A 27,552-nucleotide genomic window follows, 5' to 3' on the forward strand; every position below is an offset into this window, starting at 1 on the left:
GGGCGGGGGCTACCGGCAGCGGCCGGTGGCGAATCGGCGGCAGCGGAAGAGCAGGGCCGGTTCCCGGCGCGAAAGTGCGGGCGGGGAGCGCGGCCGGCGTTTACCCGAGGCGGGGCCCGGGACGCCGGCGACCTCCGGGGGTGGCTTCCTCAGGGGCTCTGCGGGGGACGGCGGCGCTGAAATGCGGGTTTGTTCCTTTCCCCTCCGACATCCATCCCCCGGTGTCCGGCGGGCGGCCCCGCACTGGGAGGGACGGGGCGGTCCGGAGCGAGCGGGCGAGCGAGCGAGCCAGGGTGGCTACCAGCGGCCTTGCTGCTACCCACAGCCGCCTTGCAGAGCCAACACTGCAATCCTGACCTTCTAATTAACGCTTTTCTAATTTAACATGCATTCTCCTGAAACAGGTCCCGCGGGAGAGGAGCCTGGGGGGGGGAGGGTCACTGCGGGGCTGGGGCTTCTTTAAAAAAGGATATTACAATATTCTGTTTTAAGTGGGATTTTAGCTGGTGGTTTTACGGCACCCTCTCTGCTGCCCAGGCAACAGAAACTTCATTAGGGTCCCAGTTTTACGTATCCATTTCATTTACGCCATGATTAAGTGTATTCCATAGAGCAGGACATATGGTCAGATTATTCACAATGTGAATATTCAACCGAGCATTTGGTATTTAGAGATCTTCAGCAGAAACACTGTAAGAATTTTGTTGGAACAGAGCAAGGTTTGTAAGGCAGGAACTCGGTCGGGTCTTGCCTCTGCTCCGTCTCCCGGGTGTCACCACCAGCAGCACCGGGGCTGGTCCGTGTTCTTTAGATGGCAGAGGAACAAACCCAGATGACTTCTGAAATCCACGTATGCTTTAACGAACCGTTAATTAACCATAAGACTGATTTTTGCTGGAGTTCTAAGGGCCCCCCTTTTAAAAAACTGACTCAAGTTCACGTTTGTGATTTCAGAGGCAGAAGGAAGGATGTCAGACAAGCACCTGAAGGAAGCCTTTATCAGCAACTTAAATGGAACTAGTTTGCTGGAAATTTCCCTGGGCTTGTCCCTCGCCCCGCTCTGCCTGCTCTGCAGAGGACTCCTCCTCATTTTGTATTACCTGCACTATGGGAAACCTTTAAGTTCAAGGAAACACAGCCTGCTGCTGGACTTCCTCGTGCTGGTGTCTCCTCTGGTGCTCTCCTGTACAATCCTGTCTCCAGTCATCTTTTTTGTGCCAATTATCATTGCAGCCTTCTGTGCTGGAATATTTTCTAAAATATACAGCCAAAGAAGGCACGAGAGCAGGGTCCCTTTTAGGCAAATCGTACAAGAATTCCAGAAGACGTACTTGGATCCAGAATACATTCCAGCAATAACCGTGTTTCGCGTTTATGTCAATCTGTTGACATCCATCAGCATTTTAGCGGTGGATTTCCCGCAGTACCCAAGGCGATACGCCAAAACCGAGACCTATGGAACGGGAGTTATGGATTTGGGGGTTGGAGCTTTTATTTTTGGTAACGCCCTCGTTTGTCCTGAAGTTAGACAAAAGTCTTACGTGACACAACCAAAATTTTCCAATCTGGCCAAGCAGTTCTTTTCCATTTGGCCGTTGATTTTCCTTGGCGTTGGGCGACTGCTTAGCGTTAAATCTGTAGAGTACCATGAACATACTTCAGAGTATGGAGTGCACTGGAATTTTTTCTTTACCTTAGCCTTTGTGAGGCTTGCAGCATCTCTACTCTTAGCCATATTTCCGAAAAATAAATCTTGGATCATTGCTATAAATCTCGCTGTATTTTATCAGCTTGTTCTTAACACTACCTCTCTGAAGATGTTTATCCTGCATGGGAGCAACGGCAGAGATACGAGGGTTGGCTTTTTAAATGCCAACAGGGAAGGACTGCTCTCCCTTTTTGGGTATTTAGCCATATACATGGCGAGCGTCCAGGTGGGACTATATCTGCTGAAGCGCAGGAACTCCATCAGAGGCTGGATGGAAGCGGCACGGTTCTTACTGCTGGCGGCTCTCCTGCTCTTCCTGCTCCTTCACATGTCGCAAGCGCACACGGACGCTGTGTCCCGCCGAATGGCCAACCTGTCCTACTGCCTATGGGTGCTGGCTCACTCTCTCACTTTCTTCACCTGGTTTGTGGTGACGGATCTCACGTTGGTGTTCACAAAGCTGCTTGTGAAGGGGTCCAGTGTGCCCAGTTGCTGGAACATTGTAAAGCCCCCTTATACTGGCACAAGGCATGAAGCGGAGGCCGTGCCCACGGGAAGGGACAGCAGACTGGCGCACATTTGCCTGATTAGCGCTATTAATAAAAATCAATTACTGTTTTTCTTGCTAGCAAATGTTATGACCGGTACTGTGAATATACTGGTAGACACAATCCACAGCGAGACTGCATTTACCTTGGGTATACTGCACTTGTATATGTTTGTTAACTGTTTAATTATGTATATATTGCATGCCAAAAATATAGTATTAAAGTTCTGGTGATTCCACTCTGTCTTAAGTGGAATAGTTGAACTTTGCTGTAGCTGAATGATGGTATTTTAATGGAAAAATCGGGATTTTTCCTGAATCTATTCCAATAATCTTTAATTTAGGATAGCTTTTTATGATTTAGTGGTGCTTATTTTTCTGAATTATACAGTTGTTGCTGTTACCTGTTGGAGTTGTTGCACATTTTCCTGAAAACTTAGTTTTTGAGATCATTTGCTGAATGTTCCTGCTGCTCCTACAAACACTCGTGCAGAAGAATAAGACTGTATTTACAGTTAACGAGCTGTGTTCATATCCAAGTGCTGGCAGAATTAGATAACAGTGTGTATAGTAGAAGCCAGATGAAAAGTAAGAAAATGAATAATAATATAGAGAGAGACTTAGCTGTGTCAAGATTTACCTAGTTAAGGCCCTTGCATAAATAATAGATAAGAATAATTTCTTATATAAAATGTATTTAATAAGTGGATACTTAAAAATGTTCTGGCCCCAGTCCTGCAAAGATTTATGCATATGCCTGACTTTGATGGCAGTAATTGTATGTGGAATGTTAATCATATACTGAAATCTAAATTAGCCTTTGAATTAAAGCTAGCTTTTATTTTCATCCTCACTGATGAATATAAATGAAGACCCTAGATAAACTGCGATGCTCTGAAGGATAAAACTCAAGTGCAGATGAATTCATAAAGCAGTTGTTGGAATTCGTGGTGCAGATAGTAAGAGCAGCACAGCCTTTTATGAGAAAATACAAAGATCCAAAACGAATTCACCCCCAGCCTGCATTACCAACATGTTGTGACAGTTCATCTTTAGGAACACTGTAAAATACGGTCTTCAGCTCTACTTTGAAAGTACTCAGGGCCCGCCTACTTGCCTATAAAATTATTTTAAACAGCAGCTCATTCCTTAGTGTATTTTGACAGCTGGGATGTCTTCAAGTGGGAACATTCTGTATTAATTTTTATTAGCAAACAAACTGTGCAAATGGAAAGCAGCACGAAGCGGTGGGTCAGGGTCCTGGCAGAGTATAGGCAAGAGATGTGCTCGGTTTCTCTATCGCAGTCTTTCTGCGAGTGCAGAGCAGAACAGCCTCTTTGTTCACTTTCCCAATTGTGACAGGTCTTCCTGACCTCACTGAGTTGTTGAGAAGAGAAATGCACTTAAACATTGTGAGGAATTCAATAATGAGAGATATTAATACTTAAGAAGTAGAGTACAATTGGTAGTTGATGATAGATGTCTAATGTCAGTGGAGTTCCAGCAGTGCACATGGGCCGTATTTCATATTTCTCCTTGTCTAGCAAATGTGATGAATCATAAAACCGATGGAGATTAAGCCTCTAAATCAGATTCCTTAAGGCAGACAAGCTGTGGAATATTCTGAAATTTATGAGGTTCTCTCAGCTGTTGGCCAATGGAAGGGTGAAGTCTGAGGATTATAGGCTGTGGCCATGCTGATTTCATGCTTGTTTACTTCCAAGTTATAGCCACGTAGTCTTCGGAATTAAAGAAAAACAGCCTGAATTATCCTGGGGACAAATGCAATTAATTGGCAACAGTGTCATAACGGTTGTCACAGTTTCTAGCAGAGTTTTCTGGTAACTGGTGTATGTATTTATTTTAAAACATTTCCTAGCCTTGCCTAGGGTAGAAAGGCCTCCATCGTCATGAACTGAATGGCACTACTCATTTATGCAAAATTACTCGTGGATATTAATTTTTGAAATACCCGAAGCACAAGACCTGCCGTGAGTTCTGCCTGTGAGCACAAGTCTATTGCCGTGATTCAGAGCTAAGGCACGAATGGGGTGTGACAAAGCAGAGCTGTGTCTGGACAAGCTGCAGAGTATCGAGATGCCAGCTCCGTTGGGCAAAGCAGAAATTCCGTGGGAGGTCTGCTGTGTCTGTGCAGAGCCCTGCGAGTTCTGCACTGGCAGCAGGCTGGCGGGCACCAGTGCCAGGACTGGAGCTGTGGTTTGCAACCACAGAGCCGGCGAACAGAGGGGACTGTGGTGCACAAGTGATGATGAGAGTGAGAACCACCCGCTTCTCTCCACAACTGCCGCATCACCAGGCTGTCTCCCGCTTTTAAAGCCGCACGAAGTAAGTTGTTCCCCACTGAATTAATGAGAGACAATTAATTCTCATTGCGTATTGTCGATAACAAATGCGGCAAGCTCTGCCCTGAAGCAACCAGTGTAGTTATTAATGCTGAATGTTTAGACTATGAATAGATAGAGATAATTAAGCATGCCTCTGGAAGAACCAAGAAATGTGAGCGAGCATCCTTTGATCAGAGTCTGTCCAAGCAAACGGCGCTGCAGTGAGTTGGAAAAGATGCGAGAGAAGTTAACACCGCGATACTGCTGTAGACACTTTCTCCACACACACCTCAAGAGCAGTTGGATGAGTGGTTGGTAGGAACCTTTCATTTCACTTTGGGGCATGTTTAGACGAGTAAGCTTCTACAGAGCAAAGATATATTTTAAAAAGTAAGAAACTTTGATTTAGCTGTTACATAATCAGTAAAGTTAAAGATATTTCAACTAGTGAGACTAAAATGGTTCAACTATAGCATGCTGCTGACTTTAATAGTAAAGCAGAGCAGGGAGAAAACCTAGTATTTTATTTTTGTTTTGCTGCCATAATTCCACCGAATGACCTTTTTGTAGGGCTGCAGGATAGACAAAACACAGTGGGAGAACAGAGCTGATGACATTTATCCTTAACCTTGTTATTTGTTAAACCTAAGGTTTAACAAATCTGGTAGCTTACCAGATTTCATTATTAAGGATCAACTCACTAGCACGCCTTCCTTTCCGACCCAGGAGCATCTCTTTTGAAGCCAAACGTTACAATAAAGATTTCAGGCCGTATCCTATTTCAAAGCACTATGTCCTAAAGAACAGGTATTTCTTCCAGGTGGAAGATGGGGCATGCAAATGAACGGCACAAAGGGGCTGTCTGCCTTTTCACTGTTTTGTAGATAACAAGCAAACTGCATGTTCTAGCAACTTAAAAAAACCCACCTTTTCTGTGGACAAAAATAACATGAAATGGAATTTATCAGTGTGCACCCTGAGGATACAAAATTTGGGACATTGCTATTTTATTGATGTGATCCAAACATGCTCTGGGAGTGGAGGGGCAGAAGTCACAGAGGAGCCACACACTGAATGGACCCTGCAAAGACAACATTTGCTCATCACAGTCCAGTGTGTTCACGATACTCTGGTCCCTTGTTACAAAATGCCAGCTTTCTTTTTTTTGCTGAAGAAGAAAACCATGAAAATACACCAACTGCAAACTGTGCAGCGATGTGGCTCTGCAGAATGTTTCCGGTAGAGGTAGAGATGTTGCATGATGAGTTCAATTAAATTAACTCCTCCACTAAAGATGGTTTTTATGCAGAAACAAGAAAAAAAAATAATAATCCTGCTTCCTAATTGCCTCCCCTGCATTTTCTTGTGAGGATTTTAGTATCTATATACATAAATAACAAGAATGAACAGATCAACTGTATTATTTAATAGTTCAAGAAAGGCTATGGGGGTTTTTTGTGGCTGCTTAATTTAGGCAGCCACAGGATTTCTAGCCGGTTGCACCAGGGTGCTGCAGAAACGAACTGCCTTCAGTCAAAAGACCGTAAGTCCAATTAAAGCCTGCCTTACCTGGCGTCTAATCAGGGCAGGGAAATCTGAGGCTGCACTTTGATGGGTCTGAAGCGCAGATGCGTTTTTGGCAGCTCACGCTCCCCGGCGGCCTGCGCTCGGCGGCCTCCACTGAGGGCTCCCCTGTCACGCTCCAGCCCTGTCCCGCTGGAGACAGCGGCGGGTTTCCATCCCGCCAACCCTTCGGGGTTCAACCTCCCCTGCTCCCCTTAACCCACCGCCTCAGCGGGGCGAACCGCTCTGGGGACAGCTCCTTACACCCCACTTTCCAAGGCGGGGACGCGGGGACAGGCCCCGACGGCCCCTCAGCGCCACGGCGGGAAGGCTTTGTCGCCTCAGGGTGGGGAAGGCCCGCGGATCCCCCGGGGCCAGGCCTCCCGCCGCCCTCAGCGGGGCGAACCTCCCTGGGGACAGCTCCTTACACCCCACTTTCCAAGGCGGGGGTGCGGGGATAGGCCCCGACGGCCCCTCAGCGCCATGGCGGGAAGGCCCGCGGATCCCCCGGGGCCAGGCCTCCTCCCGCCGCCCTCAGCGGCCGCTGCCCTACCTCAGCCTCCCGCCCCGCACTCGAGGCGGAGCGCGCCGCTCCGGCCGTTTGTCACCCGCGCAGCTTCTCCGGCGGCGGGGCCGCCATGTAACGGGCGAGCGGGCGCCTCCCTGCGGGCAGCCCCGGGGGCGACGAGGCGGGGCCGAGGGCCCCGGGCCGGGGCGGGGAGGGGAGGGGAGGGGGGGGGGAGAACGGTGGGGCCACCGCCTCTCGCGAGAGGAGGGCGGGGCGGCCCGGGGCCGGGGCCGGCGCCTGTGGGGAGGGCCCGGGGAGGGGGAGAGGAAGGAGGCGGCTCCGTGGCGGAGCTCGGGGGTGTCCGTCCGCCTGTCACAGCGCCCGGGCCGCCGACCCGCGGAGGAGCCGGTAAAGGCCCGAGGGGGGCGAGGCGGCCGCTGGGCCTCGGGGAGGCGGGAGGAGAGGGAAGGCCGGGAGCCGGCCCGCCGGCTGTCCCCCGTTCGGGGCTGCCTCCCCGCCATCGCCGCCCCGGCCCGGCTGGAGGCCGGGCGAGGACAGGGAGGAGAGGGGTGGGTCTGCCCGCCGCGTCCCCCCTCCGCCCCCCCGCTCTCATCCCCGGCCCGCCGGAGGGAGGTGGCGGCGGGCCCGGGCTGGGGAGCGGGAGGGCGGCGGGCCCCTTCCCCGCCAGCGGGTCTCCTGGCGGGGTGAGGCAGGTGGAGGCGGCCCCTCGCCCCGCCGTTGCTCCTCTCCCTCCCCGGCCGCCGCGGGGCGGGACGGGGGCGGCGGAGAACCGCAACCCCGGCTGCGGGCTGGGCGGGTCCCCGCCGGCCTGTCTGGGCCGGTGGTGGCGGGGGGGGGGCTCCATCCCCCTCCGGCCTTCCTCCACCCCCCCTCCCCTCACCCCGGCTGTGCCCCTCCCCGCCCTCCACCTCCCTGTTCTTCCATGTTATGTCGCATTTCCCAGCCTGCCCACCTCTCCCCTTCCCGGCCCGGCGGCTGGTGGAGTCCTTTCCAAGGCTGAGACGGACGGGCGTGGGCCGGGGCGGTGGGGCCGGCGTGGTGAATCAGGCGATGGGGTAAAGCAGGCTGGTTGCCGGGCTGGTGAAAGTGTGCCGGGGAAACGCGGTGGGTATTTACCTCCCCGGGGTTTGGCTGCTGGCAGGCTGGAGCGGAGAGAGGAAGCAGCAGCAGCAGCGGCGACGGCGGCGGCAGCAGCAGCAGCAGCAGCAGACAGCGGCAGAGATGGCGCGGCTGGTGGCGGTTTGCAGGGACGGGGAGGAGGAATTCCCTTTCGAGAAGAGGCAGATCCCCCTCTACATCGATGACACCCTGACGGTGAGTCCCTGTGCCGCCCCCCCCCCCCCCTCCCGCCGTCTCCGCTCCCAGCATCTGCCCTGTGTTGCAATTCCCAGGCGAGGCCTTTCCTCCAGACAGGCCTCCCCGGCTCCTCCTTTGCTCCTGCAGCGTTCATCTCCGGGACTTTGCAACACTTGGGGTTAGAAGCGCTGAATGGGGCAACTTTTTTTTTTTTTTTTATCTGATTCACAGCTCTAAAAACAGTCAAACCACACAATAACAAAGTTATAGCTGGATCGGGGCCTGCGCGTAACTTGTTTTCAAGTGGCAAGTGTGTCTCGGTGCCCAAGCCCAAATGTGGAGCAAAGCCATTTTTTTAGTTAATAAGGAAGGGAGCCATGTTAGCGTTAAAACCCAGGTTTACAACCAGGCGATTGTAGCCTTTTCTTGTCTATCTAAAAGTGTAAGAGGTATTTATGAAAGCTTTGGCTTAAACTAAGGGTTATCGGATCCGTAATACGCTGCTATGTCTGCAGTAACAAATCTGGGTGTGTTTCCTTTTCAGCGTGTTATTCTGAATTGAGAAACATGGGGGTTTTGCCATTTCCAGAAGATTCAGTGTAAAAATGAACTAAATGCAGCTTGGAGGCTCTCTGGTCTTGCTTCTCTTCCTCATGTGTTTAGAGGAAGGCTCAGAAATTGCACTGGAGGTGAACACAGAGCAAATTGAAAAAATTTTCTCAGTAGCCAGTTGTCATTTGTTTTAATTCTTTAGGTGTGAAAATGTTGGGTTGAAAATAAAATTGGACTTAGATAATGTAATTGAGTATCTGAATTATTCGTATTTGATTTCTGTTGCTGTCAGTGGTGTGACAGTAACTGCTGTTACTTTAAGTGGTGTAAAATGTGTGAGCTTTAAATTCCTAATCTCATGTTTTAGTATGGGAGAATGCCTGACTTCCATCCCCTAACTTGATCAACTTCGTAATGTAATTTCTTCCGTCTTCCAGAACAGAGTATCTTCAGATGGTCTCCTAACCCTCCATCCCACTGTTAAAGATATCTGTCTCAATCCCATCTGGTTTTGGTACATTTGAAGAAAGGGTCTTTGCTGTATTTTAGTTTTGATCATTTTAAATGATGGCATATTATTAATTTACCAAATATCGTCACTAATTTTTTGGCTTTACATAGGCTGTCATCTCCGGTTAACTGTGCTTATACATTAGGCAAAGTTTCCCCTTAACTTGTCCAAAGCAATTTCTAGCTCTCCTGGAGTGGCTGGTTACCTGGAAAACCCAGTGCTGTGTACCAGTAGTGTAAGTTTGGGGTTTTTGATGTCTTGGCCACGCCTTAGAAGTTATTTTACCCCTCCGTTCCCCGTATAGTTTTAAGATGTTAGATTTTTCTCTCTTTTTTTCTTTCTTTTTTTTTTTTTTTTCTTTCCTCTGGAACCCCTATAAAAATTACCAATTAGATTGTGTCAAGTAGAAGTCTCATTATGCTTAATACCTTTGTTGTGTTTATTAGGTTGTGAGAGAGTGAAAATTTGGCTGTACCAGGCATCAGGTAGATGAATTCAGCTGACCTAAAATTCCATTTGTGGTTTAGTTCCAGAATTCAATGCCAGGCTGAAACTTTATGCAATTGCACTATGTTGTCGTTATCCTTCTACTTTTTACACCAGAGGCAGGCCATACTCATGATTGAAGAGGTTCCTATAGCTGTAAATCAGTTTTGTATCCATCTGGATGAAAGGCATTTATGCAAGTGCAAGTCATCCTTACCATGAAGAAATCTTATCTCAGGTCCATTTATTTTTTTTCCATTCTGTTACTGTTGTTACAAAGTACTTGGATTTCTAGGTGGTTCTGGAGGCTTTTATTAAATAAATCTGCAGAAGCCAGTGAATGAACTCTTAGCTTCCTTGTCTCAGCCTTCTATAATTTATGTTTTAAATTCTTAATGAGAGCTATTGCAGGACATGCAGTTGTCTTTGAAACATAATTTTACATCTGCAGCATTATCCTTAAAAAATAGTGGAGTTTATTGATAGTAGCTGGCTTTTGTTGCCCTTTTTCAAAACTCAAATTTTAAAAATAATGGGACCACTTCATTTCTGTTAATCAGCGAGAAGAGTTAATCTGTGCCTTTAATCTAGAAATAGTGAATTGGTGATTGCAAATTAGTGAATGAAGGGCCTATAACGTTCTTAGTTTTGCAACATTGCTTTGTAGTAGCATAGAAAGGTGTTTAGGCGCAATGCGATAGTGCTTCTCTAAATGAATTGTTCACTATCGCACTTTTCTGTTTCTTATGGCCCAACTAGAAATTAAAGGAAGTTTAAATACTTAACCCTTTTCATTTCTTAAGCAGCTTTTATGATTTCTAGAAGGCATTCCATTTGATGTGGTATTATGGGAATTTTTTCTTCCAGTTCAGAGTGTGATGGTGGTTGATGTTTAACCACTTAATAAAATCTCATCAGACACTTGAATTAATTTAGTCTTTGATAATTTCACTCTGTTGTACAAAACACCTAAGGGTGTTGTCTGATAGTGGGAGATGAAGGCAAGGGGAAAAAAAAACGCAGATTTTTCCCTTTTCTCTGTTACTAGCAGATAGAGCTTTTACTTTTGCATGTAGCTCATTCCCCACAGAAATATCAAGTCAGCAATGCGGGAAACCTGTAATTCCACAGCAAAAACTTGTGCTGCTGCTTAGTGTGTGGGTCAGGGGCGAGGGAAACTGGAGAAGAAATGCATGAGAGGTCAGAATCAGCCTGGCTGTGGCACTGTTCTGCACAAAGATACGGCACCTGTGCTAATTTTCCAATTCTAGCACATGTGAGATCGAAATATTGCCTTCCTTTCTGGCCCTAGAGAATAGATGTTTATTTTGGAGCGCTGTTGAGTGCCTGTAAAAGTAAATGTGTGGGTTCTCTGGAGGTAGCATCAGCAATTATGAAGACAGCGGGGAATTCTGCCTTTACTAGACAATTGGGGGAAGGTGGAGGGAGAAGAAGGGATGAATCGGACAGTTTCATTTGGTGTTGATTGGTATTAGAGTTAATAACCAAAGTTCTTATTCTGTCTTTCAGATATTAAAGTGAACTTTCAGTATTTATAGTGATAAATTCTGTATTTCTCAGTCTGGACAAAGACGATCAATTAAGCCAGTCTTCACTCATTTTTCTAGTTGTTTCATTTTCCTCTGTGCTTGTAAAGTTGGGTTCTTGACCGAAAATTATTTTGCTGATTACCACCCCCGCCCCCCAAGAAATTGTCCTCTATTGCTCAGTAATTGTAAAAGAAATAGTATTAATTACTGACGAGTAATCACATAGTTCTGTAGGCTTAACGTTTTACTTTGAGCCTCTTGAGAGTTGCAGCTGCAATCCTACAAAACAAAGTATACCTTGGAGTACCTTGTTGGGTTAATATGGTTTTAAATTAGCCTTTGAAGGAGTCGACTCAGTCATTAAGCTGTTGTGACTGTTTCTTCATAGCTTTGTAAATTGAGTTAGGCTGTTGGATCAATTTGGATCTCAGTGTGTTGAAGTACAATTTTTTTTTAAAAAAAAACTGAAACAAGGTTTTAAGCCAGGCAGATAGTGTAATATAAATACTGTGCTTCCATTTAGCAACTTTTGCTTCCTCTATAACAGATATTTAACAGTTGCCATTTATAAACTGCCTCTAGAACATTGTATTAGTGAAACATTTAGTTAATTTGCTGAAACATTCGCTATCTTAAACTGTTACTTTTATCCTTTTCCAAGCTTCCAATAGTTACCTGAAAAGAATGAGGATTTAATGTAACTTCTGTTTTATTTCCCCAAGAAAGTAAAATAAACTAACGCTCTGTGTTCGACTTTTTTTCTGAAAGTTTTTTTTCTTCCCCCCTTTCTTGTATAGATGGTGATGGAGTTTCCTGATAACGTGCTAAACCTTGATGGACATCAGAATAATGGCACGCAATTAAAACAGTTCATTCAGGTAAATACATCCTTCTGTTTTTTAACAAGGCTACATATTAAATCTTGCTTTCCTTAATTCAGTGCTTTTGCTTCTCTAGGAGGTTGTCACTCCTGGAATGACTTAAAAGACACGTCAATACCTGTATGCAATTATGTATTGGTTCCAAAGTACACCGGGTGTATTCATTTTCTGTATTTCACAGCATTTATACCTCCTGACAAGACAATGGTGTAATTGCTACATATCTAGTTAGAATTGAAAACTTTTGAAAACGATGCATCTTCTGGTCACTGCCAATTTATACTTAATGGAAACTACAGTTTATCAATAGATTTTTATTATTGTTTTTTTCCCTAAATACTTTTGAACTGCTTTTTCAAGTGTATTGCTTAAGATCGAGTTCTCGTGATTAGAACCATACCAAGATAGAACTAACGTGCCAGTTTATAGATTACATGCAGTTGAATAGTGAGAGACGGTTTCGTGGTGCCCCTGAAGCTTTAATTTTAGAAACTTATCTGCTAACACTCGGGCAAATAACCGTAGCACTGTAACACCTGTAGCAAATAAAAAAGTTGTGCCAGTTGGTGTCCAAAGGAACAGGCCAGTTTGCTGATATGGAGCTTGCGCTTCTTCACTGGTGGTTTGGCAGCAGCAGCTCAGGCATATGCTGCGAATAAAGCAGAGCTGTGTTGTGGAAATAGCTTGTTCCTGCTGTTGCTGTAACTAGTACTATTAATTACAGGAAAGAGGATTATTGCAGAGTGGTATCACTTGTCAGATTATTTAATGTGCCAGCCTTTAAAGAGCACAACCCCTAAATGTTACCTGATAATAGCTTTACTTTTCATAATGTGTATTACATAAAATCAGCTAAAAATATTTTCTCTTTTTGACTGGTGTATTTACACGTTCCATGTGATTGATTAGTTTCGCTGTGTTGTGTGGTCTTCTCTTTCTCTCCCAGAAATTGTGACAAGTCATTTCTACAGCAGGAGTGTTTAAATGGTATCATGCAACAACAATACAGAAAATACTGCTGTGGAAAAATATTCCCTGTGTAAATACAAACTGTACTTTGTATAACCAGGGAAGAAAGACAGTTAATACACTGACAGGTGTCTGCTTTCACAGATGATGTTGGAAAGTGCCACTAGTGCTGATAATCTGAGTGTAGATGTGTTGGTTGGTGTGTGAGGAAGGGACTGTGTCTTCTGCAAAGCTGTGCTAGTGGCAGTTCGGTGTTGATGAAGTCCAAGCAAGTAATTTAGCAGTTAGAAGAAGAAACAGAAGAGTATGTGCTTTTTATGTGTGCCTGGATGTGTTTGACAGAGGAACCCGAAGAAGCTCCTAAAATTGTTTATTGATGTAAGAAATATTAGAAGGTGTTCTCTCTAATGTTCTATTATTAGCACACATTGGATGTTCATTACTGAAGTAAAATGTTCCACCCTGAATAGTAATGTGTGCTTTTTTTTTTTTTTTTTTTTAATTTCAAGTGTTAGAATTGTAATGTGAAATGGCATTTAGCCTTCCAGGGAAAATATTCCTAAATTGTCTTGATCTGAACAGTACAAGTTTATTGTAAATGAGATTTCTATGTATGCCAGCGAGTGTCCAAGAATTTCCTTTCTATGTGTCAAAGATAAAAACGAATGTGAGTAGGTGGTGAAAACTTGCGGAGTTGTATGTGAGACCCTTAAAACATCTGTGCTGAGGTGGAGAAAAAAGGGCTTCCTGCTCAGGACAGGGAGGTGTGCCATTTGCTTGGAAGCAGCATTTACTGATTTAAGTGGTAGGAGGAGGGAACAAGAGGAGAAAAATATTAGATTCCTTCTTACAGTAAACTGTAAGACTTGAAGCAGAATTGCTTCTGTGATATTAGCAAGCGTGGTTTTGTTTGTACAGTAATTATTTTAAGTGATCTACAGTAAAACAGTGAACTGAAACTCTGAGCGCTGCAGTTTCCACAAGTGTATTTTGATAAGGAAATGCTGTTGAAGGCGAAGAAATCTTCAACAGTTTAGGATGTGGTTTTATTTTTTTTTAATTGTTTTATTTCTTGTTCTTTTTTAGAGACATAGCATGCTTAAGCAGCAGGATTTAAATATTGCCATGATGGTGACATCGCGTGAAGTTTTGAGTGCACTTTCTCAGCTGGTGCCGTGTGTCGGCTGCCGTCGGAGCGTGGAACGGCTCTTTTCTCAGCTTGTGGAGTCTGGAAATCCTGCACTCGAGCCCCTGACAGTAGGGCCAAAGGGGGTTCTTTCTGTAACTCGAAGCTGTATGACTGATGCAAAGAAGCTTTACACACTGTTTTATGTGCACGGGTAAGTTAGACAGACATCTGTCTTAGAACTGCTTAAACAATAATAATCTGGGGGAAAAGCGATACTACTTTCTGTGCTTTGGCTTTGGACCCTTCTTACTGGTGATACTGAATTGTTGCAAGTTTGAATGTTATGGTACATACTTGTCTTTTACAGACATTTTAAACTAGTTATTGCTTAAGCTGGGAAAAAAAACAAACCCAAAAGATCTAATCTTTCATATCTTCAGTTGCAATGCCATGATTGCAATTGAAAGATACCAATATTAAAATGTTCAGTCATTAATCTGGAATATGCATTGTGGGTTTTTCATGGTCTCTGGAAGAAGAGTGTTTCTTTGTCTCGCTAATTTGCATTTAAAAAATAAAAATAATTTAACAGCCCTACCACCACCACCCCCAAAAAAATCCCAGACCCTTTCTACTCTTGAGTAGAAAGGTAGCACTGAGAAAGTGAAACCCCCTGGGTTTGACTGGTACAATAAATAAATAGTCACAGTCTCGGTGCCATTTGTTTCTCAGCTCTCAGGGGGCCAAACAGTGACTGCTCACCACAGTGGGCCTTTGCCTTCCAGTTGGCTTCAGCTCACTCTAATTCCTGCTCCAGTTAGAGGCCAGTGAAAGCGGGAGAGGTTAGTGCAGAGCTGGGGATGCTGAGATCTGGAGGGTGAGGTGGTGTAACTTGATAAAGTGGTTGTGGTGGTTCCCTACACTTTTGAAACCAGTGTCATTGCTTGAGGTCTGTTACTTACGCAGTTATGCAATAGCTTTTTTTGTTGTGGGCTGTCTTTATCTTGCTTGCTAGGATTTGTCTGGAAATCTATACTGGATTGTCCTTGTGTACTGCAGGATTGTATGCCACCAGAAGTAAAAATGCGGGACAGGAAGAAAGGTTTAGATTTAATGTTCATTAGTGTACTTGTTTCTGATACATGAACTGAATCAATCCCTTTAAAATTTCTCTGCATAACCATGTCTTCAGAATAATAAGTTACATTTTTTTTTTCCTTAGGTCCAAACTGAATGATATGATTGATGCAATTCCCAAAAGTAAGAAGAACAAGAGATGTCAATTACACTCCCTGGACACACACAAACCAAAACCTTTGGGGTAAGTTTGTGTTTAACATGCACAATTCAATCTAAGTTTTTTTTAAGGAACCAAACTATTGATACTAACTTATTTATAAGCACTAAGATCAATTCTTATGCTGTTATCTGTTTGCCAGAGGGGTAGTCTCCATGCTATTTGGATTATAGGAGACCCCAACAGTTGTGGGGGAGAGGAACAGAGGCACCCAGGAGTTCTTGGTGTGCTGTAGGGCACTTGTCTTTCTCTGTAGGTTCTCATGATAAGAAGAGATAATTAGCCCTTTTTTTGTATGGTAAGAGTAACAGTCTTATCAGTAAGATGTTTAATACTTTCCCCACTGCCCTTGCTCACGCTTTGAATCGACAAAACCAGTGCTATAAGGTCTTCTGCCCTCCCAGTGTAATCTGTACTCCCTTCCTAAGCCCTAAGGCAACTGCTGATGCTCTCATGTGAAGTTTAAGGCTGCTATATGAAATCAGCTGTTTCCCAAAACTTGCTTGTTAGTAGCTGTTCCATTTTTTCCTCTTGGCTTTTACTTGGTGGTTGGGTCTCTTACTTGGTGCTGGGGTGTTTTACTTGTGTTTGGGTTTTATTGCATAAAGATATCCATGTTTAATTTCAAAACTAGTTGCCAAAACGCAACTTGGCCATTACGAACCAGTGTTCTCTGATGTGCTTTTCCTATCTCGTCTGACGTAACTGGGAATATAGTCTGCTCAGGGCCTGGATGGTGTCTGTGTTGTGATGTAAACAGTGCTCTAGAAAGGCAAACTGGTTTTTATGCTCTACGTCAAAATGATCGATCAGCAATTTTTCTCACATTGAGGTGAAAGGGTACATGCTAAACAAAATTTTGCTTGGGATTATTGAAAATGCCTTGCACAACTGTTAATAAAGGGCTTTATTGTGGTTGTGCTGTAGGGTTAAAACTAAAACTCTGTAAAATGTATTTTCTCAAAATGTGACAGCATATTTTGAATACGCTGGTGAAAAAGATGCATATGTGGCTCTGTGTCTTGAAGTTGAAATGGTTTATTCCAGCTGGTTAACCAGAAAAACCCTCCCTGTAAATCTGTTATGGATTTTGAGGGGGGGTTTCTTGTTTGTGGGCTGGTTTTTATTTTTTTTTTTATGATGACCAATAAATTTGACTACTATGCTTGGCTGGAGTGTCCAGGACATTTTTTAGTCAGTTGTGTGCTTAACCAGAAGCAGAACACAACCTGTGAAAGCTTGATCATGGTTTCCAGTTACAGGGCATGTATTTTTCTATGCAGACTTGAGTCTCTTTGGGTTTAGATAAATCCCCTGAGATGCCAGGCGTGTGGAATTTGACACTTGATTTTTACTTGTGCTGCTTGAGGACAGTGGGAGCTAATCATTACCTCCTATTATATTTTGGTTACAGGCCTTTCATATAATTAGTTTAAAGCTTATGTTACACAAGCAAAAGATCGTAAGGGTAGAAGGGCATATATTTTTAAAATAAAGCAAATTCAAAGCATTATGACAGTGTTAAATTTTTTGCTTTGTTTTTAGTAAGATCCATCTTTTCTGTGTAAGAACATATATCCTGGAAGCTGCACTTACCATTTTGGCAAGGCAGAACAATTCTGAAACTGATTGAATGGAGAGGAAAACGCTGCTTTTATTTCCTCGATTCATGCTGGAATAAATCCCCTCGGTATTTGGAGTGCTGGCAGGTTAATAGGGAATGTGTGGAAGAGCAGTATTTTAATATACTGCAAGTAAAGCTTTCAGGTTTATCTGATAAGATGGTTTGTGGACAATCAGTGTAGTTTGCTAAAGAAACAGGGCTTGCCTGCTGCTTGCTCAGTCGCTCCCCGTTTGTTATGCTACAGGAGTGATTGGGGTGTATCAGTACTGGGATTTCTCCAAATAAATCCACTGCCTTGAGTGGAAGCAAATACACTCACAGCCCTAGACATGGAGGCGTCAAATAGAACTGTCTTATAGAACAAATTTTATTTATCAGCTTAGAGCTTCTGCTTGACTTCATTACAAAAAAACACTTCTTCAGCTGATTTGCGTCTGTTAGGCATTTTATACACACACAAAAGGCTTTGAGTCGTAATTGTGTGTTTAATTATACAAGTTACGTAACTGGCTAATACCACTTGAGAGTTACTTGACGTCCTCAGTTTCAATGTGCCTGGTTTATGGCTACATGGTTCCATTCGGGGCGAAGGAGCATTTTAACCTCTCATAAATACAAGCCATATGATCTGGCAAACTAGATAACAGCATAGATAAATACTCTCGAGGAGCTAATTATTAAATCGGAATGCTCTTCCCCCTGTTTTCCTGCTCTGTTGTATCTATACGTGAGCTTAAACACAAATGGCCGTTCTGATAAAATGTCAAGTGTAGGCAAGCCTGTAAGTAAACATGACTTGCTATTTAAAGTTTGTTCTTTGCTCCGTAAGTGTGCTTTTAGCATGTCCTAACCTGTGTTCTAAAGCATTGGGGTGTTTTTCAAACAAATTTTGGAAATTTAATGTGTGGTGGTTTATGATTTCTTCTGGTGGTAGATGTTTGGAAGTTTGTTGGGGTTTTTGTTTTGCTTTTTTCTTTGGGTTTTGGGGGTTTTTTGTTTACTAAGTTGTCATATGAAATTTGATCTTCCAGAAGAATTAAAGCTTGTATATGTTTATACTTAAGGTAATAGTTTGAAAAATTATTACTGACTTTCAGCTGTAACTTTAAAAAGTCATTATGACTCTGGGTTTATAAAAACGGACAGCAAAATTTATATCTCATGTCTTACCCTATAAAGGATTCCAAGTAAATGAAGGAATATGGTAGCATTTTCATAGCATCTGTTTAGGAAAAACAACTAGTTCATAATATATATGGTACAGATTTAAAAAAAAATGTTTTTTTAATACTGTGTAGCAGTGAAGGGAGAAGTAGCACATTCAGTACAGAGAAATTAAGTGCAGATAAGAGAAATAGTGAAGACAGAAGGAAAGAGAGGAAGTGTAGCATTACTTTCCACTGTGGACCTTTCCAGGGAGCAGTCAGGTAAACCAGCGAGGCTTTATTTTGCTTCTTTTCTAACCCCCAAACAGGATAATGTACAGTCTTTTCTTTCTTATGATTTGCAGGGGTTGTTGGATGGATGTGTGGGAGCTCATGTCCCAGGAATGCAGGGATGAAGTAGTTTTAATTGACTCTAGTTGTCTTTTAGAAACATTAGAAACCTATCTACGAAAACACAGGTATGTTAACGAACAAAGACGCACCTTTGTTTTGAGGAATACATGCTGCATTTCTCTTTTTTTGTGAATCAAAATGTATGTAGAGTTCACACAATGTTTAAAAGTGTTGAGGATTCTTCTGATACCCTTCTAAAACATAAGATCTAAGCTTCCTGGTGATGGAGGACCTTGCTAGATTGCATTGTAACAATTGATGAGGTTAAGATGGTGAAATATTCTTTGTGTTTTACCTATTATTCCGTGTTATGGTAGGGAAAATGCAGAGACCTCAGATGAAGCCATAGCTACTTGTCTTAATATTTTTGGTTAGGATTAAATTATGGTTTACGTTTTATGTATTAAAACTGTGTATATTCTTTCACTCTTTCACAAGTAGCCTGCTCTGTGTGGGACTATGCCTTCTTTTTAGGCTTTCGGGGAGTATGTGCAATTTCAAATTAATGTGAACTAAACTAATAAAAGCAAACTTTAGGCTTGGTCTTGCTTGTAAATCACTGCTTTAAAACAGTTGTTTATGACTTAGTAGTGCTGGTGCTATTAAGTCTCCCTTGCAAGCAGAAAATAGGCCAGTAAATTACTGCTGCATGTGTACGGTAGTTACCATGCTGATTAAAAAAGTTTTGATTTCCAGTAGTCTCAAGGTTCTGATGTAAACTTGGGGGGGACACAGATGGGTGTGGGGGTGGTGGTGGTGTGGAAATAACACTTCGGAAACAAAATAACTTTAATCTCCTGTGACATTAAACATGGTGTTGGCAGCGTTCCTGATGCTAACCTGCAATAATATTACTGTTTTCTTTCCTTTCACCGCAGAAACTAGCCAGTTATCATAGTTGTGTTAAACAGCAAAATCTGTTTGACTTAGTGTTGTCAAGTGGCTGGGCAAACTAGGAAAGGGAAAAACACCCTGCAGAGATGGCCTGAAGAGCCAGCTTTTCAAGCTGAAATGTGAGCAGCTTGTCTGACTTGCATTTTTAGAATAATACAGCAAGAGGTTTTGTAGCTTCTTGAAGATTCCTCCTCTTATAAAATAGAATGAGCTTAATTTGGTTGTATTTTAATTGTAACAGACTTCATAACTATACTCTTCTTGTATTAGTTATCTGAGCTATCACATGTTTAAATTGAGTACTTTGTGTTATAAATAAACCTTGTTTGGCTATCTGTGCAGTAATCTAATAATTCAAAATATGTTCAAAGGTGCTTGTAGTGGAAATATCACTCTAATTCAGCAGGCAACAGAGGAAACTTTTTCTTATTGCTTGTCTCTCACTTGAGTATACTTTAGATAATTGCTATAAAGTAACTTGGAGTGTGTTACTCGAGGAATTTTGTCCTGGCTTGTACTAATGATTCAGTTTGTTCACTGTTAGACTTCTGATCTTTGAACGAATATGGAATTGCATATCCATATAGCAATTTCTTTATTTTGACAATTAGGTTGACTTATGCCTTATGAAAGTTGATATCCAGCCTTGTAATAGCTGATAGGTAGTATAATACATATAGTAAACTTACGTGGCTTACAGCCAAAGCCTTGCTGTTTTACCTTTTGAAGTAACATAAACCTTATGTGACCTAGCTTAAATATAGCATGCACTATTAAATATCTCAGTATATTATAACTTAGACTAAGCGTGTCGAAGTTTCTGCTTGAATAAAGATTCCGTTCCGTTGCGTTCTGTTTTAACGCAGGTTTTGCACTGACTGCAAAAATAAAGTACTTCGGGCGTACAATATTCTCATCGGTGAGCTGGACTGCAGCAAAGAGAAGGGCTACTGCGCTGCGCTCTACGAGGGCTTGCGTTGCTGTCCCCACGAGCGTCACATACACGTATGCTGTGAAACAGATTTCATCGCACACCTCTTGGGTCGAGCCGAACCAGAGTTCGCAGGAGGGTATGAGTATGTAATTTGCTAGAGTGGGCTATCTAGCGCTTTGCTTCTTTATTTTTATTCTTGAATGTATTTTGCAAAAGTGATTTTTGCCTCCTTGCTGCATAATACACTTCTGAATGTAAATATTCATATCGAAGTAGGCTTTCGAGATAGCGCTTCAAAGTAGCCAAGATTTTATACGTGCTTTTGACTTTAAAGTGCATTTAACTCTGAAGGCAAGACTGAAAGAAACTGCCAAATGTCTCCTAGTTCATTTGTTCACTCCCCAGGGCTGCCTGCTTTTCCATTGAGGTGTTTGAAATATGCGAAATAGAAAGAGAACTTTGGTTGACAGTTTTACCAAATGCCAAGTGTTCGGTTTAGTTCTGTCACCATTTGTATATTATAGTGATTTCTGAACCTGGTTTAGCACCTTAAAATGTTCCAATGAAAAATACAATTCTGTCCTCAGTATCTCTAGAGCTCCATCATAACTGTTTGATCAGGAGAGTAAATCCTTTATAATGATTTTTATTTAATAGATGTTAGGTACAGTTTAACACTGAAATATTTTTACTTTGTACGGTAAGTAATGTATAAACTTCCATGTGTGTTTATTCAGCTTCAGTTAACTGCCCTGTAAATGTCTAGGAAGCTGAAGTAGTTGCTATATAAACTAAATACAAATTTTAGGAACCAAAAGACTGGCTGCATCTCTTTGCCATTAAACCCCTGCTGATCCCTCCCAGTAGGAGTAAGCAGAGGCCGATGGGGCACCACCTGCAGAAGTCACGGCTGGCAACTCATAGTGCAGCTCAGCAGTGCCCTGCACAGATTAACCTGCCAGGAATGCAGTGGTGTGGTTTTGACCTGGTCCTTTCTATTTTGCATCCGCATGCAGCACAGCAGAACTCGACTTAAAAGCTGGTCATGCAAACATATCTGCAGTTGTACATAAAGAAAATACATCACTGAACTGCTTTGATCTCTTGGTAGACTTCCAGCTGCTTTAACCATACTATACTTTGGTTCGACTCTTCCTTTAGACGAAGAGAAAGGCATGCTAAGACAATAGACATAGCCCAAGAAGAAGTTTTGACCTGCCTGGGTATTCATCTTTATGAAAGATTACACCGAATCTGGCAAAAGTTGCGGGCTGAGGAACAAACGTGGCAGATGCTTTTTTACCTAGGTGTTGATGCTTTACGCAAAAGCTTCGAGGTAAAAATCAAATTTTATCTAACTTGTATTTGAATTGCCGTGGTAACTGTGTGCATTTTCACTACAACTATTTTTCTGCTTTCTACTAACGTTGGGCTGGAAGGAGCTTCAAGGGTGTTGCATTCGATCCCTTGTTCACTGCAGGCGACAGTTGTGTGATGTCAGTGCGCAGCACAACTGCGTTGCCTTCCCACGTGAAGTCTACTGGAACATAAAGACTGAGGCTTGCTTTTACTTCCCAAGCTGCATGTTACAGAACGCTGGATTTTCTGTGTTTTTAATTCACGGTGAAGGTTTTTCTACCTGGTAGCTTTTAAAGTAGCTCTGGCTCTAACAGTTTTTATTTGGCTTATTAGTAAAAATGGAGGATGTGCTTTTGAATTACAAACACAACTGCGAGCTCTTGCATTCAGCGTGTTCCAAATGCACTCGGGAATCCTGTGGGGTCTTGAACTTGCCACAGAACTCCATGCAATTCCTTTAACGTACGCCAAGAGTATTCTTCCCCTTCGGTATGACATAGATCTCTTTTGGTTGGTTTATCTTCCATTCACAATGACTGTTCTCTCTAAAAGCTTTTAAAACATCAGAGGAGGAGGAATAAAACCAGTTTGGGAAAGATCATACTGGAACCCTAATCTAGTTAGTTCTTGGAGGTTTTTATAAGTAATTTTTTTTTAATAACTTGTCTTGCTATGGAAGTGCCATCGGACCGGGTATGCCCTGGCTTTTTTGTCAGGTTTTGCCTGATGATTTTTTTAATCTAGTAAACTATGGTATTGAAAATTAATTTACATTGTAAAACTCGGGTAACTATACTGGTGTGCAAGGTTGGCTATGAATTTGAAGTACAGAGCTGTTATATATTTATATGGAGTCCTGTCCTAAGGTGAGTGGGAAATGGGGATGTCTCATTTTGGCTTAAGGAGTTCCCAGAGTGATCTGAAACACCCCAACACATCCCCATGAATTTGTTTTTACCTCTGTAGGAGCATTGATCCAGAACAGTTTACTAGTTTAACTATATTCTTGTAATTTTCTATGTATATGTACCATTAGGATATTTGTTCTAAATTTAATATTAAGGAGCGTGTTTAGCTACATGCGATATTTAGAGATATGTCTACACTTCAAAATTGGACTGCCTAGAAAATGGCTTAGTTTTTTCCCCAGTTACCCGAGACAAAGAGCTGCAGGAATTCTGTAGCAGTAGTTCTAATGTGTTTTTCTGTGTTCGATAATCAGAGTATCTACCATGTAAAAACAGATCCGAAAATGCATTCAAGTCTGCAACTTTTTACTGAAAAATGGAAATTTGGGCTGTCAGTTAAACGCTGGGCTCCCTCTGTACATATATCTTCCTCAGAAAACTGAATTTAGTGACTAAATCTGGACAGGCATTTTTCTTCTATAGCCAATAGTTGCGTTGCTGTGACTTTATTATAAAAAGTACTTACCAGCTATTTTCCTCCTCCTCTTTTATAAATGTAAAAACTTGAATTGTGTTAACATCTATAAATAGATCTAACCTCTTGTAAACAGATGGCTGTGGAAAAAGTGCAGGGTATTAGTCGATTGGAACAGCTCTGTGAAGAATTTTCAGAAGAAGAAAGAGTGCGAGAGCTTAAACAAGAGAAGAAGCGCCAAAAACGAAAGAACAGACGGAAAAATAAGTGTGTGTGTGAGATCCCTACTCCTTTGCAGGCAACAGAAGAGAAGGAAATAAATCAAGCAAAGGTAAATACTGGTAGCGGGGGCTTTCTGCTGGGGTTGGATAACTAGATTTCTAATTCGGTGCTTCATTCATCAGCTCACTGCTCCATGTTAGAATCCTGGAGACGTTTTCACTGTATTTCAGTTTTGGGAACTAGTTTTTGATTCTAGTGGAATTTAATACTTTTTCAGATTGGCATGGTCTTTTTGTAAAGGAGTTGCCTGGAACTCCATAGCTTTTGGGGGTTTGGGTTTGGTGGTTTTTGAAAAAATAAAATCCTAAACCTAGGGGGTCAGGTTAGGCTAGAATGTTTTTCAACTATCTTTTCTTAAAGATCACTTAAAATATGGGAATTCAAATGCTTATTGCAGACAATTACCATTCAATTTTGTGAGGGGGAAATCTTTAATAAGTGCAATTATTCTTCTAAATCTCTTAACTGAACTTAATGGCTGTATTAGTGTGGGGAAAGTAGATTGGTTTTTGGGGTTTTTTTTATCAGTTGCCTTGTACTTGTGAAGAACTATAAGCAATTCTGTGGCTGTTATCAGTCAGTGTCAGCTGGTTTTGCTTGTGCAAAGAGTACCCTTTGTAAAGGTGCTGGCTGAGCTACTTCCAGTCCTTGAAGGTATTTTTTGGTTTTGTTTTAAGGAAAACTCGAACTTCACGGAAAGTAGTTGCAAAGCCTGTGGTAGCACCGAAGAAGCCAACAATTGTGTAGAAGTAATTGTTACTAATGAAAGCACTTCTTGCACCTGTCCTGGTAGTGGTACCCTATTAGGTTCACCTAAAATGAAGAAAGGTATGTTCAATATCATTATTTTTCATTTTTAAAAACATGTGCCGTTTGTGGGATAAACAGTGCTCAGCTAGTTTTAAAAATAACTTTTTTAACTCTTTTTTTAAAGAATTCTTCCTTGTTAGAGGCATAACTAAAGAATAAGCAACGGTTGTGATAGAGTATTGTCGTTTTCCATTTCGTCTCAGGTTTATCTCCGCACTGTAACGGCAGCGATTGCGGCTACTCATCCAGCATGGAGGGCAGCGAAACGGGATCTCGAGAGGGGTCGGATGTGGCCTGCACCGAAGGCATCTGCAACCACGATGAAAACGGTAGGTTTGGTAAGAAGGTAAAGCTAGTTTAGTCTCCCCAAAACGTAATGGATCTGAGAAGAAAATGCCCTGTCTTTTGCAGGAGACGATTCGTGTGTCCATCGCTGTGATGACAAGGAGGAGGACGGAGATAGCTGCGTGGAATGCTGGGCTAATTCGGAAGAGAATAACACAAAAGGCAAAAACAAAAAGAAGAAAAAGAAAAGTAAAACCTTGAAGTGTGAGAACGAACATGTAAGGAACACAGCTATTCCAGAATGCTGCTTTAAACGCATACATTTTAAAGTCGTTAAAAAAGTATTGCAAATTTTGATTGCGACGAATGCCGTAATTGAGGTAGCGAGGATCTTCTCTCCATCCAAGCTCTGAGATCGAGGTCCTTCCTAGAAGAAGTTGTTGTGGAAGGAGCCTCTTCTCTCCTGTGTTCCTCAGCGTGGGCATTTTTGCGCCCTCTCAGTGAATTTACGTGCCATCCCCCCCTCCTCCCTGGGCACATATTTAAAAACAACATATATCCTTGCTCTCTTTGAACTTTTTCCTTTCCTCTTTCTCTCCTGCTTCCATCTGAAACTCGAATGTCCCGGGTTTAACGCTGCTGGTAGTTCATCACAGGCTATTTTCAATTTTTAGATGCAGAAACTTGGGAGCTGTATGGCGGATCCAGGTAACAGAGAGACCTCAGGAAATATCATGCACACAGAGTTTCATCGCGACAAGACCAAAGACACACACGCTGAAAGCTGCTGTAGCTCAGAAAAAAGCGGGCAGCAGTTGCCTTGGTTTGAGCATATGAAAAACGTGTCACAGTTTGCAGAACCTACAGAAATGTCACTTGTTCCTGATAGTGGAAAAGGTGCCAAGAGCTTAGTGGAACTCCTTGTAAGTAACCGCTTACGTTGAATTCTAGGTTGTAGCACACACCTTTAAATCCTTGGGGACGAGGATGGGGTTTAGAACTCAAATCCCAGTGAAGAAATGTTACAAGAGAGAGTGGAACCGAACCTAAAATTCAGAGCTTACCCTCCCAGTGTTCGGTGTGTTTGCTTTTGCGTGTTCTCTGTGAAGTATGTAACTCGGACACTTTGCAGAGGAGGAAGAATTGCCTGTCACTGGAATGCAAGTGACAGAACTCGTATTATAAGTGTTCGTTGTCAAGGATTGTATTATTTCATAAAATGAGGCGTGCATTATTGCTGCCTTCATGCCTCAAATATTACTTCCCACTACAAGCTCCTGGGGCAACTTTTTTCTCTCTCCCTTTCCTTCCCCTCCTCCTCCTCCTCCTGGCTTTACATCCTTTTTTCTTCTTTTCCTTTATTTTCTCTAATAAAAGCCCTCCTCTTTCAATGGAAATGTGCTAAGACTCTGAAGTTTATTCTGGGGGATTTCAGGCTGCCTCTTAGCCCTAAAAAGCCGAGCGCTGCGGCTCGGGTGCTGGGTGACCCAGCTGAGCCTGGTGGTGCGGTGACAGGAAGGATATATCATCTTCTGAGGACGTAGACGTGGCGTTGGATGGCAGGACGGGTGACGCTCGAGTTCCTAAATACCTGTTTTCATTTGCAGGACGAGTCTGAATGCACTTCTGATGAGGAAATCTTTATCTCACAAGATGAAATACAGTCCTTCATGGCAAACAACAAGTCTTTTTACAGCAATAGAGAACAATACCGACAGCATCTGAAGGAGAAATTTAATAAATACTGCCGCTTAAATGATCACAAGGGGCCCATTTGTAACGGTTGGTTGACAACGGCTGGAGCAAACTAAATCCAATAACATAGCTCTGTCTCTCACTGAAATTCTCAAGATGACTACTGCGCCTTCTCTTTCAAAAACTTAATTTAGTGACTTATGGCAAAATTTTATCTTAAATTAATGTGATTTTTTTTTTTTCTCTTGGTTTTTTGGGGAGGCTGGTGGAGGTGATTTCATTAATTTTGTTCTTTCTTCAGGCTTGTATCTTTAGTTGAGTAGCTGTGCAAGCCTCTCATAATTTAAGCCATCTCTTTTCATTAAATGTTTCTCTTACTGTGAGACTTACAAAAAAGCAAACTAGTGGCAAAGTAATGTTGTACCTATAATTCTGTACAGGATGACAATGAGCTGAATATAAGATTTTACAAATTAGACATCCATTTGCAAAATGTTTTGGATGTAATATGTAAAAGCGCAATGTGCAAAATTTAAATAAAGAATATTTATTAATATGCATAGTAAAAGTGGGTTGTACGTGTTTCTGCTTTAAACACTCCTTCCCTGCAGTCTGAATTCTTGCTCTTTGGAAGGACTTAAAGCTTCTGCGTGAGCCTGTTGGAATGTAATTAAACAAAAAGCAGGTTTTCCACACACCTTGATGTTTTCTTAATGGAATAATGAGCTCAGTTCTGAGGACAGAACTGGGGTGATTTTTGCATAAAGATCCTTTCGGCCGTACCTTGTTCTTACACTTGGGGTATCCCGTGGCACGGCTTGTTTGTGAGCGGTGATTTGACGAGCGGCGGAGGGAGGGGGTGAGGGGGAGAGAGGGGGGAAAAAAGCAGTTTAAAACCTGGTGCTGAGTCGACAGGAGCGGAGGCAGGGGCTCAGTTCTGCCCCGGGGGGGGGAACATCCCAGTCCTGCCGTGGGGGGAGTATCCCAGTTGAGCCGCCGTGAGCTGAATTCCGTGGCTCTCGCACCTTCATCCACCCGTGCGTATCCAGAGACGGAGGCTGTTCCTCATACAAGTGCGACTCAAAAAAGGTAGGAATTAAAAATCATGTATGGAAATCAAGGTGTATATGTTTTCATAATAATCACAGAATCGATAATTAAAAAAAAAGCCCTGAATAATTTTTATACTGAAAGGGGATCATGCTCCGTTATCGCACACCCCCACTTGGTTCTTTTACAGCCGTTTTACAAAATCAGAGGTAAAAAACACGTTCCTGAGTGAGCTTTAGCTTCATAACTTTCTTCCAAGTTAACCGGGAACACTGATAAATAGTTCCTTGGGATATTAGGATATTTTTACTGAT

General features: G+C 42.7%; 2 protein-coding genes across 3 annotated transcripts; both read left to right on the plus strand.

The window, feature by feature from the left end:
* Positions 1 to 968: 968 nt before the first annotated feature.
* Positions 969 to 2,489, plus strand: PIGW (phosphatidylinositol glycan anchor biosynthesis class W). The gene has a single exon (XM_074160828.1). It carries the CDS (start codon positions 969 to 971, stop codon positions 2,487 to 2,489), a length of 1,521 nt encoding a protein of 506 aa, XP_074016929.1.
* Positions 2,490 to 6,968: 4,479 nt separating this feature from the next.
* On the plus strand, positions 6,969 to 26,752 carry GGNBP2 (gametogenetin binding protein 2). 2 transcript variants are annotated; one of them, XM_074160858.1, is made up of 14 exons: positions 6,969 to 7,079; positions 7,834 to 8,006; positions 11,885 to 11,965; positions 14,024 to 14,277; positions 15,289 to 15,387; positions 18,498 to 18,611; positions 20,307 to 20,510; positions 21,536 to 21,710; positions 23,253 to 23,447; positions 24,076 to 24,226; positions 24,412 to 24,537; positions 24,620 to 24,771; positions 25,168 to 25,416; positions 26,101 to 26,752. In XM_074160858.1, the coding sequence occupies exons 2-14, from the start codon at positions 7,914 to 7,916 to the stop codon at positions 26,302 to 26,304; spliced, it is 2,097 nt and encodes a 698-aa protein (XP_074016959.1). In that variant the 5' UTR covers positions 6,969 to 7,079; positions 7,834 to 7,913; the 3' UTR covers positions 26,305 to 26,752. The 2 variants fall into 2 exon arrangements, with proteins under 2 accessions (XP_074016959.1, XP_074016958.1); XM_074160857.1 differs by having other exon boundaries at positions 6,979 to 7,079; positions 20,307 to 20,516.
* The last annotated feature ends 800 nt before the right edge of the window (positions 26,753 to 27,552 follow it).

Source organism: Numenius arquata, chromosome 18 (genome assembly GCF_964106895.1).
Source record: "Numenius arquata chromosome 18, bNumArq3.hap1.1, whole genome shotgun sequence".
Taxonomy (NCBI): domain Eukaryota; kingdom Metazoa; phylum Chordata; class Aves; order Charadriiformes; family Scolopacidae; genus Numenius; species Numenius arquata.

What these genes read in the sequence shown, in the direction of transcription:
- PIGW (XM_074160828.1), top strand. Translation starts at nt 969, where the DNA reads ATGTCAGACAAGCACCTGAAGGAAGCCTTTATCAGCAACTTAAATGGA.
- GGNBP2 (XM_074160857.1), top strand. Translation starts at nt 7,914, where the DNA reads ATGGCGCGGCTGGTGGCGGTTTGCAGGGACGGGGAGGAGGAATTCCCT. An exon ending in AATTAAAACAGTTCATTCAG is followed by an intron (nt 11,966 to 14,023) that starts GTAAATACATCC and finishes GTTCTTTTTTAG; the next exon opens with AGACATAGCATGCTTAAGCA. An exon ending in TGAAGTGTGAGAACGAACAT is followed by an intron (nt 24,772 to 25,167) that starts GTAAGGAACACA and finishes TTCAATTTTTAG; the next exon opens with ATGCAGAAACTTGGGAGCTG.